This window comes from Toxorhynchites rutilus, chromosome 3 (assembly GCF_029784135.1).
Source record: "Toxorhynchites rutilus septentrionalis strain SRP chromosome 3, ASM2978413v1, whole genome shotgun sequence".
Lineage (NCBI taxonomy): Eukaryota > Metazoa > Arthropoda > Insecta > Diptera > Culicidae > Toxorhynchites > Toxorhynchites rutilus.
The window spans coordinates 209,678,096-209,694,430 of NC_073746.1; the positions used below are offsets into that span (position 1 = coordinate 209,678,096).

A 16,335-nucleotide genomic window follows, 5' to 3' on the forward strand; every position below is an offset into this window, starting at 1 on the left:
TCCTGCATGTTCTGTGGTTAGATTTTCATTTTACCCCCCATATATTCTGGTTAGACGTAGTCCACGTCAAAAATATAATCTTACTACCCTTCTCTGAGCTTCTTTCTAGCTAAATAATCATATAGTTTGCACTCTCTGAGACTTATGAATCAGGATCCGTTCAACTGGCTGAATATGAATCATTCACTTCGCGTAGTCCGTATGATCCTGCTGTTTCATGATGCATGGAGAGGTTCAATATGTATATGTTAGAGGCAAAGAAGAAAATAAACTTTCTGCACCGAAACCGTACATGATAGTTTTGATTTGGTGGTTCGTGTGTCATGAAATGCGAACCGAAGCAGAGTTGTCTCGTTCTCATTTGTGTCGTGATTTGTAGTACGTAAAAGCGAAAGAATGTCACTGGGGGAAATGATTTCTGTAAGATCATATTTGAACGACCGAAAGCGATTTATTCAGTGAAAGGATCAATTGGCAAACACTGCCACCTTCAAATCACTGGATGCTAGTCTTCGTCGTTCTAGTTCAGTTTCGTAGTTGTCAGAAATTTCATATGTCCGAGAGATACTCGGATATATACTTGACAGAATATATACACTCGGGAAAATTTCTTCAAGAATGGGGCAATTAACATGTTTGTTGCTACGCTTTCCGTTAAGGTCACATCAAGAGCATTTGCACAATTTCAGTGTCAGTCTCGCTCCCAAAGTTACTTACTGTATATGAAGAAAATAGTTAGAACTCTACTCTAGAATCAACTAGAAAGAATATAATTTCGTAAAACATTCGAAAATAAACAATCTTTTTTTATATTTCATTATTTTGTAACTGTCAGTCCCAGTGACCGACGTTTTTCTAACGAAAACCTCAACGTCAATCCCTACGAACCGACACGGGGCTCAACTTGTTAAGAAACCGCTTTATAATCAGGTGCTAACCAAATTCAACGGATGCATTCTTATGAACGATGGAATATAAGTTAAATTGGACTTCAAACAGCTTCGGTGACAAAAGTTTTATGTAGTCCGGGGTCGTGGAGATGTTCCCAAGGAATATAAGTTTGTATGGAAAAGTCGTCGGGAAAGCGGATGAGTTTGACGGTTTGCTGGGAATTTTGCAGCTTTGGACAAATGACTCCGATATTAATCACAATCAACAGAATTCACGGACAACTATACGTCAACAAAATCTTGAGAAAGTGTATCGTCGTTCATTAGATCCCTCTGGGGTCCCGTCAAGTGCTGGCCAAATTTGGAGAGTAACCACCACAGTAAGAATGCGTAACAGTGGCATCGCGATAACGGAGTAGACGTTATTCAGAAAAATAGATAAGCCACCCAAAATGCCCGGTATTAACCGTTTGAATACGGGGGAGCGCGATAGCGCTCGTCTTGTTTTATGATAGCATTTTCGATTTGGCGTCTTTTAACGTAGGATTTCGTCTTTCGGGAACATTTGCAAAAGAGGACTTCACGTGCTTTGTCCAGCAAAATAAACTTTTGTGACCTAATCAGTTATCCACGATCATTGGATATTAGATTAAAATATTTACATCCATATTCATCCGCATTTTTGGCATATGCTCAAAAAATTTGCTCCGCACTCAAATGGTTAATCAAAATTTAATGGGGTATCATCAGAGCTAAATTGAAGAAGAAAATATAAATTGCAAAAATACTACTTCAATGGCCAGACACTGGAAAAAGCAGCCGATGAGGTTGACCAGCAATTTGTGCAGAATTTGAGAGCACGTATAAAGCCCATAGTTCGTATTTCATTCGAGAGGGTTAAAATAGCAAAACCCATAATGCGTCTTCGTAACAGTAAATACAGTAAATACAGAACATTTTGTTATAATAAAGTTTTATTCTAAATCAGACAGTTTTCGAGATATATCCGGTTGAAAACTTACTGATCCTAAATTGGCGGAATCATAGAAGAAGTCAACAATGGATACATTATAGATTTGTTGTAGTGGACGGAAAAAATAGCTGATTCTTGAGCGCTTCAAAAGTAAAGGTCCAACAATCCATTAGAAATGAACTAAATTTTTATGTTACACATTACATAAAATTCAGTATACTTTCCGCAACTTAAAATCCAACTAACAACATAATCCAATTATTTTTTGCAACAATTTTATAAATGAAATTCACTTGGACTGAAATTTCGTATATGAGTCATTAGGCTCTGCTTTAAATAAATAACTACGATGTATATATATTAATAATTTTTAGATCTATATGCTGATTAATTAAAAATCTACAAATTCCTGTAATTTTCTATCACATTCAAAACAGTTCCAATCATCAGTTATAATCACCGCCATTGAGATGTCACAACACAACACCACATTTTAAACTGTATCAGAAGAGTTAAAAATCTATCTCATCTGTACTTTTTCTTCCGAAAATCTGGACCATCAAAAATATTCGTTGTAGAGAAAAATCCATTTTATTAGCATAAAAAATATTCATTTATTTGCTACAAATATCACATTTACATATCACTCGTCATTCGTATGTTTGATGATGCTTATACATAGTTTTTCTGAATCTAGTAGCGATACTGCGGCGTAAAAGTAATCATGTACTTTAATGTAGCTTTGTTCAAATGTAAGAAATTTCACCCGCGGAAAAATCTGTACCAATCTGTACTTTTTGACGAAAATCTGTACTTTGTACCGTACAGAATCTGTACCAAAAATGACGAAAAAATATGTACCTTTCCAGACAAATCTGTACGTGTGGCAACACTGTTCACAATTTTTGAGCTGTCGGTTATCTTCGTTGTGCAGGGCTACATAAAGGTTAGAGGCAAATGAACTGAAAAGTTTAAAGCCACCTAAAAACAAAGAAGCAAGCAAGCAACTTAAATCGTCCGGGCTACCAGGGGTGTTTTGTGGCAACAAAACAATGAGTATCCGGTTTAGAACACGAATGATACCACTGTTGACAGTCCCATGTGGTTTCTGTATTGTAATTTCTTCAAACAACGTTCAAAATTTCATGTTCATATAACGTTAGCTACACAAGCCATTTAAGCTATTTAAGCAATTTAAATGACATTTCTTTGATAGTTTTAGGAAGTATCTTTCAAAAATGAAATATTTATCGATGGTTTCTCAAAACATGGTATCCCCATTTCTCATTGGTTTTAAATCAACAGACTTACATAATAATTGCGAACTAAACACAATCAAAAAATCATAAATTAAGGAAACAAAACATCAGTTATTACCATAATTCCGTGCGGCCGATATTGTGGTTCGCCCGGGAGCGGCCGTATAGTGCTCGGGTGATGAGGGAAAATCTTCCACACCAATCACAGATGACGATGACCCTGCCGTGAGGCTCGTGCTTGAGCTGACGGTTGTCGAGGTACTCGAAGTCTCAGTCGTTGTGGTCGTTGTTGCTTTCGTTGTAGTCGTAGTTGTTGGTGGTGGAGTTGGCCTCAGTGTGGTTGTGCTTACAAAACTAATCGGGGTTGTATATTTAACAGTAGTGGTAGTTGGTTTCGTCGGCTTGGCCTTGTGAAGAAAAAATCGCATTAAATTATTTTTCATTACATGAGGAATATAAATGCTTACCGATGGTTTTGGTTTCAATACAGTGCTTTGAATGTTATTTGAAATCGATAGGACCGGTTTTTTGGACGGTTTGCTTGGTTTCGGTGGCCGTGTTTTCGTAATGAAACTTGGTTCCGTTGTTGCCTGCCAATGGGTTGTGAAAATTCCTGCGATGGAATGAAAACCATTATTAAATGAGCACCACTATTTCTCTCGTAGCTGAGAAACAAACCTGTTGACATGCTACTGGCTGCCATTTCCAAGTCCGGCTGCTGCGCAGGCGTCAATAAGGTAGAGTGTTTATTTACAGTGCCCTCTGTTGGCTTTTGACTAAAAAGTTGACTGTTGATGTTATTATTACTAGAACTACTGGAAGAGGATGACGATGGTTTGTGGTATTGATGGTGGTGGTGGTGGTAGTGATTATGTGACGGTCGTATCACAAGCGTCCCGCCGTTTCCTGGGCGGTAAATTGTTGTGTAGCCATTGCTACTAACAAAAGTACTTTATAATCAATTTTAGGATTGTTGCAGGGTCACGTAAGGTAAGCACACATATAGGGGACGAAATAAACAAACGGGGAATTATAATATTAGTTACATATGCCAGCTGTTTCGAGGTGTGGTTGGTCAAACGGCAATTAGTGGTGGTTATTTACTGAGCAATGTGAATATTTTTGTTTTTAAATACCTAGGTTTAGGTGGCTTATACTTATTGCTGCCGCCCGGCTTCGGGCGATAAGTTACAGTCTGATGATAGTTTTGTGGTATCACATTGTCGGTTAGATTGTGCGAGCAGCAAGACCCAAACATGAACGAGTCAACACAGACGCCCACGTGTTGACCCTCGGATTTGATGCATTCCCACACAAACATACACGTGCCTTCGATTCCGTTCACTGTACACGGCTTAGGACTTATTTTATAGTTTTGACTAGTACCGATAACTGACTTGATTATCCAACTTATGACGACCAGCAGAATCGATGTTTTCCATCGACTCCACATCGTGGTGGAGTTTCTCGAAGTACCTGCAGGAGAATTGAAAGAAAAATGATTAATGATGTGCACATAATTTGTTGAAGGGTATACATAATTATTTCTGTTACATGTCGACATGTAATTACTCACTGCCTCAATTGGCATATAATGTAATTAGACTCAATAGATAATTTCATGAAACGGTTTAAAAATGATAAGACATTCCACTCCGAAAAATGCACAAAGAACAGAAGTATTTGTTACGAGGAAAAATGATTTTTCGGACCACTTTGAAAAATCATATCTCAGAAACGAAAAAATGGCATCTCTGATATCGAGATATGTTATGTAAAGAACTCGAAGTGGGTTACATCGTTAATACAACCGCAAACAATAAATTAGCAATAAATAAGTAACAAGCATATAAATCTTAGACATTTCATCTTTCGAATAAAGTGAGTATCATATCACTTCGTTTAGCCAGAAAAGAATTATTAGGCTGTCAAAAAAGTCCTGCGGTATTTTCATTTGTTCATAAATTAGTTACAATCATCTGTTATAAGTCAAATATGCGCCGTTTGATGCCAACTTCATAATACCCCTGTTATAGAAGCTCGCTTCCTTATTGGCAAAAAACTCGGATAGCCAATTTTCACAGGCCTCTTTTGTGGCTAACTTCTGACTACCTAACTCGTTCGCCATGGACAAAAATAGGTGGTAGTCACTTGGTGCAAGGTCCGGACTATACGGCGGATGCAAAAGAACCTCCCATCCGAGCTCCCGGAGCTTCTGGCGCGTCACCAAAGAAGTGTGTGGCCTGGCGTTGTCCTGATGGAAGACAATGCGGTCTCTGTTTATCAAAGATGGCCTCTTCTTCATGAGTGCTACCTTCAAGCGGTCCAGTTGTTGGCAGTACAGATCCGAATTGAGCGTTTGGCCATAGGGAAGCAGCTCATAATAGATTATTCCTTGACAATCCCACCAAACACACAGCAGAACCTACCTGGCCGTTAATGAGGGCTTGGACACCGTCTGAGCCGCTTCAGCGGGCTTCGACCACGACCGTTTGCGCTTCACGTTGTCGTAAGTGACCCACTTTTCATCGCCAGTCACCATCCGCTTCAGAAACGGGTCGATTTTGTTGCGATTCAGCAGCGATTCACATGCGTCGATACGGTCAAAGATGTTTTTTTGCGTCAACGTGTGTGGCACCCATACATCGAGCTTTTTTGTGAATCCAAGCTTCTTCGAATGGTTAATAACGGTTTGATGACTTATCCCCAGCTCTTGGCCGATGCTACGGCTGCTACTATGCCGGTCTTTCTCGGCTAATTCAGCGATTTTGTCGCAATTTTCGACGACAGGACTTCCGGAGCGTGGCGCATCTTCGACGACCTCTACACCAGAACGAAAACGTTGAAACCATCGTTGTTCACTACACTATATTCACTACACCATATTATATCGTATTCTCCACTATCAAATCCATAGTCAATAGCACCCTTCGGTATAGAATTATCATCGATATCTCGGTTTTCGCTAAATGCTCCGTTCTGGCCGACTGCAGAAAAGAAATGGAATTTAAAAACGACAAATGGGAGAAAAAGATGTCGGAGGTTGAAAGGGGGATCGGATGAAAACTTCGGAATTTTATCTTTCGAATAATGTGATTATCATACCACTTCGTTTTGCCAGAAAGAGATTATTAATGCTCAAAGGATGGATCGAGTCCTCCGAGGATATACCCCGCGCAGATTAGAATCCACTATCAATTGCGGCGTTCGTACACAAATAATTTTGTAACGCAGCTTCCATCAAAGTGATTCCTTTGATATGGTGAAATATCCACTACATCATGTCATATATTTCGTATTTTTTCATTATCAAATCCATAGTCAATGGCGCCCATTGGTATCAAATTATCATCAACACCACGATTTTCGCTAAATGCTCCTTTCAGTTCGGTCTGCAATAACTTTTCAGAACTCTAATCCATTAAATTTTGTGTCCCTGAAAAGGGCCTTTGATTATATGCTAAGGTAATAATGACGAAAGCGGAAGCGCGGTTGTTTAAGTACACTCTCCTTGGATACGACGGGCCAGCTGAATGTGACGCTTTTTGCAGTGATAGCACACAAATTGGTATCTTCGAATAGGCCGAGTAAATATGTCTCGCTTGCCTCCTGCAGTGCCATAACGGCCGAACTTTGGAAGCGCAAGTCGGTTTTGAAGTCCTAGGCAATTCCACGAACTAAACGCTACAAAGGTAGCGTGCGCATCAGCAATTCGGTCGACTTCAGATAGCGACGAATTTCACGCAAAGCGACGGTTCCCGGTCGGTAGCGATGTGGCTTCTTCACACCTCCTGCGGTTGGTGCGCTTTTCCGAGAAATGAAATTTGAAAAGACGAGCATAATGCATAGGCCTCTGAGTGCGACCGTCATCACATCACCGCATCAAGGTTTAATTTGGTATGTCGGTCATCTAAATCGGTTCAGTGGTTCAAATGTTATGAATTTTTGAAAAAAATCATTTTTGGGAAAAAGTGGGAAAATTTGAATTTTCGGACCACCGTAAAATGGAAATGGTCACCCTAACGAGAAAATAAAATAATACGGGTCTAATATTTTGCGATAAAGAACAAAACTGCCACTTTTCATGGAAATCTGAGAACCACTTTATCGGTTTAGCATGGAATGGCTGCATTAACGTAATAAGTCACGCGTTACATTCATTTTGCAAAATTGTTATCTGTTTTAGTTTGCTCCAAGCGTTTTCATTATATTCATCTGTTCCGTCCAACACAACCTGCTTTCCACATGTATTCAGTTTAGCTGCACATCATTCATTCCCAAACAGTTCATTCAGAATCAGTTCGTATGGCGAACTACCGTTTTAAAAAAAAAACAACCGTTAGTTCAATCTTTTTGACGGACTCGTTCTTTCGCATCATTTGTGAATGGTTTGCCTGTCTCTACATTGGGAATTACGCCCGAATTGTATGCAAACATGTTGTTTTGGCTATTCCCCCACGGTGCAAGCAGCGAGTAGAATCTAAAAAAGCATATCTACCTAATTCATTAAGTGGTTTACTTGTTTTACTATCTTCACTGCTTGTGTTATACACCAAGGTTTTTTTACGCCGTTTTTTTTTGCGCCGTTTTTTACGAGGTTTTTTTTTACGTGGATATTCCAATGAAAGCAGGTTTTTACGCGGATTTTCCAATTAACGCCAATTTTCCAATACCCACGTAAAAAAAGACCAGTGCAATCACATCTCCCCCTCAGCTCACATTTTTCTCTCATGTTCCCTCAGAGCATATTTCGGTAATTTGTGCTTGTAACGGAGCTTGGCGTTTAGTGCCGCACCTTATCACGATTAACGGGGAGCTTGTCGAGCGGTACAACGGGACAGAGTTTTTACGGGCAGCGATTCGTGAACGTCTTTCCGTCTAATTAGCTCTGGACGGTCCAACAGTGGTACTGTACGTGCATCGGCAGTGGAGTGTACAAATCACAAGGGAATCTTTTAATTCCGTTATACATAAGGATAGTCCCATTTGATATCTATCATTAGGTGACACGTTTTTTTTACGCAGATTTTTCAATTGACGCGGTTTTTTTACGCAGATTTTCAAATTAACGCGAATTTTCCAATTAACGCGGTTTTTTTACGAGGTACGTATGCATTTGAAATCCCTTAATTTTTCGTTACATTTTTCGTGGTTATTCTACGAATATATAAATCCAACAGTGGTACTGTACGTGCATCGGCAGTGGAGTGTACAAATCACAAGGGAATCTTTTACTTCCGTTATACATAAGGATAGTCCCATTTGATATCTATCATTAGGTGACACGTTTTTTTTTACGCAGATTTTTCAATTGACGCGGTTTTTTTACGCAGATTTTCAAATTAACGCGAATTTTCCAATTAACGCGGTTTTTTTACGAGGTACGTATGCATTTGAAATCCCTTAATTTTTCGTTACATTTTTCGTGGTTATTCTACGAATATATAAATCAAAGACGTAGTCCTACGTCAAAAAAAATCTAGGTCACCTGTAGTATATGCCAAACCACGTTGAACTCAAACGTCGATACGCGCATACATGATTCATGAGAGACGCGAATTCATTTTGGGGGGATTCACTTCAATATTCAATGAAGTATATTTGACGAGGAAGAATGAAATGACACGAGTCCAGTGGCGTAGCGTGACCGGGTCTTAGACGTCACCTCTCCAAACAAACCTTGTTGTCAAGTCTTTGTTTCGTTTTTCAACAAAGTCTTGATAACAACTGTTTTTGGGTGCAATTTATTGAACCCAGAAACAGTTCCAAAAATGTCACAAACTGTGGATTTTTGACAAAAGAATGTAAACAAAAAAAGTTTAAAAGGTGGCCTATAAACACGAAGAATACGGTTTTGACGTAGGACTACGTCTTTCATTTCTATACCGGGGTGTAAAATCAAAGTTTCGAAAACGAAAGCGTTACGCCGGAGACCGAGATTTTGAGTGTTAATAGTTCCTAAACAACTGAACGAAATGGTATGATAAACACTTCATTCGAAAGATAAAATGTCTACGCGTTCTATACTTGTTACTTTCTGATCCAAAAACTTGTTTCAATAGTCTTAAATTTGCTTTCAAAATAGGCTATTGAAATCACCAATCGGTATATAAGGGAGCGCCGCTCGGAAATCCACTCAGTTCTAATTGAACAGCGATTGGAGCATGTTGTCGCTGTTGTGGTGAAGCTCTTCATTTATCATGAAAGCGCGGATGAACGGTGTCACCAAGAGCCTGTTTGTGCACCTTTGGCCAGAAGGGAATCCATCAGGAGGAGAGTGATGCTACAAACGGTTCCCCAGGAAGATCTCGAAGCAGCCGCTACACACACACATACACGTACGGAATTCTTTCCGTTTGGATCGAGAAAGATCCGGAAAATAATCTGCCAGTTCCTCTAGGAATTTAAAAATACATTCATGTGAAAGAGTTTATTTGAATGTTTTCTATCCATGTAACACTGTGACCAAATATGTTTCAATCAAGTGCTATTAACAGATGGTTATCGAGTTAGCATTAACCACTGGTGGGCTTCCAGTATCGAGGAAAATGTGGAAATATCTAATCGTTACTGAAAATAATCTGCCAGTTCCTCTAGGAATTTAAAATTACATTCATATGAAAGAGTTTATTTTAATGTTTTCTATCCATGTAACACTGTGACCAAATACATTAGGTTTTGTGATTTTTCAATCAATCGCAATCAACAGGATAGCTTCTGAAGATTATTCTTCCCCATCAGTAGGATATTTCCGTATCCAATATTGGATGCATAAAACCTTGTGCCTCCAACGTAACGCTAACGTAACGGAGTTAAGGAGTACGTTTTCATTTCCGCTTAACTTTATCAAATACACTTGTCCATTGATTCCAAAATTTTTCTACCGCTTCATCTCTTACAGCTATTTTGTAGAATGCCAACGATATAACAAACATCTCTTCTCCGGGTCACCATTTGAATTTCTGAACAATTGGAAGAGCGAAATTCAAGAACATTTTTCGAACAATCACAGTCCTACGATAAAACTTTATTCTCGTCCATAGACTCTTTACTTGTTTTGCTCAATAATATCGAGTCACTGACGTGACGTTCATTCAAAAACTTGAAATTTTTTATTTTCGAAAAATCTATCGTCTTGGGTATAACCCCTCTGAGAGTGACATCCGGGGCGGACTGCCCCCTCGCCCCCCGCAGACTACGTCGCTGGTCGAGTGGAAGAGTAAGATAGCAACAAAACGCCCGAATAACTGTTGGGTCATGTTGACTGAGAAACTAATTTCCAATTGAATACGAGGCAAATTTCTTCATAGTCCCCTGACTATGTTGAATATGACTTTGCCGAGCTCTGGTTACAACAGACTTTCCTTTTAACCATTTATAAGACCGTTGAAACTAGGCAACGAATCGACTCCGACTTCAGAGGACACCATTCTTATATTTGGAAAACATATACATATTTAGCTTTGATAAAAAATAAACTATTGAAACAGTTGAAAAAATTGCCAACATCTTAAGAACAAAACAGCTGAGATGTACGCGGTTTTGAACCCGTTTTTTATCCTAGTGACAGTTCTGTCAGTTCAATTGCAGACACTTTTGAAATTTTGAAATTTTGAAGATGTTGGCACCATCCAAGCACATAGGGAGAAATAGGCGGTAGCAGGACCCTGTTTCGGAAAGAATTTGTTGAAATTGTACCAATTTAATGAAATTAGCTAAAACATGACATCCGAATGACACTTCTTGTTTTCCAGATGCGTATTTAAGACCTTTGCTGTGGATTTTAATGCGTTAAGAGTGTTTTAGTGTTCAAAATAAAGTGTTTCGTTAAAAACTAAGTATTTTTCTTTATCTTGTCGAGACCATGGCATTCGAATTTTTCCGTGTTGCAATTTCATCGTGAACACTCTTTAGAATCCAAACGGTTAACATTAAACAAAAAAAAACTACATTTACATATAGCAACTATCGTTACTTTTGAAACCAATCTCGTACAGTTAAAACTAAGACGAGACCAGACAATAGGGGGTCGATTTCGGATCAGTTTTCGGGTGCTGATTGGTCAATTCTAAAGGATTGCCAATAATATTAGAAAATATACTTCGACATAATGTACTCATGGTATGTACTCTCACACTAGTTTTCATGATAAAGCATAACCGAGAAATACGACGTGAAACTTTATCTCATTGGTAAGGTTTCCACTACATCTCGAGTGGTTCGGCATTCCTGTTGATCGCACTTGGTCGAAGAGTAAAGCCGGGTTCATACGTTGTCAGTTACTCGGTGCGAGTTAAGCGCTAAACGAGCCGAAGAAAGACAAACATACCCATATCACAAAATTTGACACTTGGTTTGTATGTATGGAGCTACTCGCCCATTTAAAAACAAAAAACCTTGAAGTAGCTCGGTTGCGGGTAGCCTCATACATACAAATCAAATGTCAAATTCTGTGATATGGGTATGTTTGTCATCCTTCGGTTCGTTTGACAAACATTTCTTCGGCTCGTTCAGCGCTTAACCAAAGTACGTAGAATAGAAGGTAAGGGATATTTCCTGTGTATACACACGGAGAGCGCATGTGTTACACACACAACAAAGTTAGTGATAAAAAATCCTCAATTTGTTCGAGGTTCAGACGTTTTCTCAATATTTCTCGATTCCAAAAGTTCTAAAAATCATAAAAAGTGACAAAATCGCAAGTCGAGCCGACAGAAAGCACGAGAGTGCACTGCTTTTTCACTGCAAATAAGGTTTTATGTGAGTTTCTATCGATTTCATACTGAACAGTTTTTGTTTATTTCAGCAAAATGTTGAAGTACCACGTCCCGCGACGCCGGAACAGAATAGTTTCGAATGAGATAAACTAATCGGAGATGTTTCGGCTATCCTATGCATTCTCGGGATCGGGAACGGGAACGACGCTGCTTCGATATAACCTCTCCACACATTTGTTTATAAGTTTTGCATTATTTTTATAGTACAGGTGTGATAATTTTACTGTTTTAAATTTTAAAATAAGTAAGGAAACTGTTATTTCATCATTTCGAAACATATTTTGAAACAGTTCTTGTGTTATAATTTCCAAAATTAAAAAATCGAGGTGTTGTATCCGAGACACGACCGCTTAGGACGCAGGACTACGCAAACTTTTTTTTGACGTAGGACTACGTCTAACCGGAAGATATAGGGGGTGAAATGGAAATCTAGGCACTTAACAAGTAGGAAAAAATGCAAGATTTGGAACGCTTATAACTCGAGCATTTCTCAATAGATCGCAAAGGTTTTTGCATCAATTGATAGGAAATATATCTACGCATGTATCATAACGAATAACATTTCATTTTTCTTGAGATAAATAATTGAATAATTGTGAAATATCAAGCATTGTCAAAATGCACTATGTGCCCATTTTTGATTGGTCCATTTTGTGCTCCTCAAATCGTACCGACCAAAACGGGCAACCAGAGCAGCAGCGAAATAGAATGAAGCGCGATTGGAAAGGAAAAAGAAAAGAATGAACAAAACATTGGTCGCAGTCTCACACATGCGTAATTCTCGAGCCAGCCAGTCAGCTTAAAAATCCCCGCTCCGCTGCCGTAACGATCATTCTTTGTGTGGACACCGACTGGACAACATCGTTGCTGGACGGGCTGGACGGCGAGGGATCGAGTGCCTTTCTCAAGGCAAGAGGGCGGAGGTGGTAGCGCTGGAGTAAAGTAGAGTAGAGTTTTAAAAAGGGCCTTTCTCAAGGCTAGAGACGAATGAACTGCAAAAGTTTAAAGTCTCTATAATACAAGACCTTCCTTCCTTCCTTCCGTAACGATCATTCTCATTCAAACCGTACACCACATCAGTTCGCATCACAACACATCTACAAACCAACCCAAGCAGCCATGTCTGGACATGGTAAAGGAGGAAAAGTGAAGGGAAAGGCAAAATCCCGCTCGAACCGTGTTGATCTGAAGTTCCCCGCAAGGGTAGCTAGTCCGAGCGCGTTAGTACCAGTGCACCAGTCCACCTAGCCGGCGTTATATAGTTTCGGCCGCCGAAGTGATCGAGTTGGCTGGTAAAGCTGCTCGCGACGATAAGAAAACCCGCATTCAGAACAGAACACATCAAGACAACAACAGGTAGTTGCAGCGAGTGGCAAGTGGTAAACGCAATCGCAAAACGGCATCAGGTAGCAGAAGAAAAAAGTTTGTTCTTTATACAAACTGCTTTGGTGGCAAATCCAGAACAAGGCGGTCGATGCCGCGTTCGAAATGGTTTTTCTCAAAACCACGAATACTAAGTTTTCTAAATTGGAACCATTCCATAAAACACGGCGCTTATCAGGGCCATTAAACCTTTCAAAAATGAGTTTACGAAATACAGTTCAATGCTTTCTAAAATAATATCCAAAATAATAATAAAACACAAATTGATTTTTTCATAATTCGTTTGCCAGGATCTGATGAGTATGTGAATTTGGCAGTTGTTCTGAGCTTATTGATTTTCACTAATTCTCAAATTGCTTCTAGATTGAAAGTACAGTAATTTACACTTATCTCGACATTTAGCTAATTCGACGGACCTGTAATGCGACATATTAAGTTGGACATTTTTGTAAACATAGAGTTCGGGGTTCAAATTATGACCCCACATTGAAAGTCGACACTGTACCACTGTCATCACAAATGTTCAATTACAGGTTAAAATTACCTCCAATCCGATACTGAGTGGTGGTAATGCGACGTGCCATTGAATGTAATTTACTGTAAAATATGTCACAAGCTGGATGGGAAGAAATTTTCCAACTGTGAAAGCTGTGGCGAGTGGCAAATGCAATCGCTAAACAGAAAGGTTTAGCCGAACAAGATGGGGATATCGAGTGATAACAAAACAATAAACTCTTCAGATTGAAGATAATTTTGTGATCCTGAAAAGGACCCTTTTTAGCCTGCATGTGAATCCAACGAGCGAACAAATCGTAATGAATGTATTTTTTTGCCATCGCTCCCTTTTAACGCTCATTCGTTCGTCTCGTTGGACTCGCCCCTCTGGCTGAGTCTGCCGATTTGTCTCTATCCTGTGAGTGTGTACCGCTATAGTACTTTCTTTCAAACCGTAAACCCGTGTGGTTGTACGGCATCGGCATCGTGGATATAACAAAGGAGGACAAGTAAAGGGAAAGGAATAGTCTCACTCGAACCGTGCAGGTCTCCAGTTCCCTGTTGGTCGCATTCACTGATTGCTCCGTAAGGGTAACTAGGCCGAACGGATTGGTGCCGGAGCACCAGTATACCTAACAGCGATTATAGAGTTTCGGCCGTCGGAGTGCTCGAGTTGGCTTGCAAAGCTGCTCACGACAATCAGAAACCCCGCATCAAGAACAGAGCAGCTTCGGTTCGGCGCTCATCAAGGCAACAATTAGTTTCAGTGAGTGGCAAAGTGTTTCTCCGGCACGTCGCATTAAATGTAATTTACTGAACAACATGTCACAAGCTGGATGGGAAGAAATTTCCCAACTGTGAAAGCTGTGGCGAGTGGCAAACGCAATAGCTAAACAGGAAGGTTTAACCGAACAAGATGGGGATATCGAGTGATAACAAAAACACAACACCAAAGGTTCTTTTCAGAACCATCAACATGTTCATAAAGAGTAAACAGTAAACTAATCCATTTTTCAGGTAGATAGGTAGGTATTCACGTAGGAGAAGAAAATAAAACAATATATTTAAAATATATATTTAACAAAAGCTGTCCCCTTTGTATAGTCCTACGTCACTCCGGTTATGTCCCCGACATTACCCACCCGTCTTTTTTTTTTAAATCATTTCGGATATTATTTGCGAATGCGTCGAAATTTCATACATAACTCTTTAGTAAAAAGTTTATGGGCCCTGAGAAGGTTGGCTTGCGTGATTTTGTAAAAATCATTTCGAGAAGCAACGATTCTTTCTTGCCTTTGCGAGAACAATACACTAATTGGTCATATGTCGCAATTGGTTTCTTTATATCAATGTACGCATTGCACCGAGTATTTAAAACGAGGCATCTTCCATCGATCGCCATTCAACATCATCAAACACGCGTCTAACGGATGCACACAGTTGTAGCGATAAAAATGAAACATCGCGAGAATGGATTTCGGGCACAGAAAGATTCTGAGAATTTTTCTTCAGAGGAGATGCAATACTTATGCCCTAGCGACAGCTTACTTACTATGCAAGGATGGAGATAACTTCGCAAATATTCTCTTTTTTCTATCCCTCTTCGTTGTTTCTATTCTAGCGGCTGCATATGTTGCCCGTTATTGACTGCTCTGTTCGGGAAAGCACACAAATGGACATTACAAATGTAGGGGGAAAAGAGGATGCTTCCAATTTTCATAAATTTAAACTATATACAGACTATGGGACTGTAATGTATAACATATCAAACAAATCTTATAAAATTTCCGATTCGATTAGTAGTTAAAATCCGTTCGCAGTAAAAATAGTTATTAACGTTTACTTTATTTCATAAAAACGTGACCTGTTTTTTGATTTGGCACCCTTAATGTAAGACGTAGTCCCATGTCAAAAAATGTTTGAATTTATATGAATTCGATCGATGGTTTATTACTATTTTCTGCTTTTTTTTTGCCTACCACTACTTTAACAAAGCAGGGAGTAGACTACCTTCTTATTCTACGTACTTTGACGCTTAACTCGCAACCGGGTAACTGATAACGTCCTGAGACGAGACATGACAATAAGGGGCCGATTCCGGACCACTTTTTCTGTCAAACTCGAACCACTTGCAACTCGACTCCTGATTGGTTGATGAGGAAAACAGTTGACAAAGATAAATATACAAAAATGGGATTTCCAACATTTTACAGTGTTACCAAATATATTCAAAATTGACTAGTAGTTGCATTCATATTTCAATACTTATTTGTATATCTTCGTTTCTGTTACGTCCTGTGTTCAGTTCCCGAAAAGAGGGAAACATTGTACAGTACTGTTAGTATTTGAACGATGTCAGAGTTGAATTATAAGGACTTATTTCCGTATACACTTCACGGTGAAGACGAAATAAAGTGTATCCGCGTTGACAACGATATCTGGATACAAAATTAGTTTTGAATAAGGCTTACTACTCTCACCAGATCAGATTAGTTGCCCGAATTGTTAAAATCTGAATGAAAATTTTTACTTGGCGTTGTTTATTTACTTGAAGCACG

The 16,335-nt window shown here is 39.3% G+C and overlaps 1 protein-coding gene across 9 annotated transcripts in view; it reads right to left on the minus strand.

The window, feature by feature from the left end:
* LOC129775002 (serine proteinase stubble) overlaps nt 1-16,335 on the minus strand; it is a 344,680-nt gene that overhangs the window by 49,786 nt on the left and 278,559 nt on the right. For 7 of the 9 annotated variants that reach the window (XM_055779144.1, XM_055779145.1, XM_055779142.1 and 4 more), the window contains 4 exons: nt 4,259-4,598; nt 3,801-4,072; nt 3,590-3,735; nt 3,241-3,529 (listed from right to left, as the gene is read on the minus strand). In XM_055779144.1, the coding sequence (XP_055635119.1) occupies nt 3,241-3,529; nt 3,590-3,735; nt 3,801-4,072; nt 4,259-4,598 (1,047 nt within the window). The remainder of the gene's footprint in view (nt 1-3,240; nt 3,530-3,589; nt 3,736-3,800; nt 4,073-4,258; nt 4,599-16,335) is intronic. The other 2 variants (XM_055779147.1, XM_055779148.1) reach the window with 2 other exon arrangements.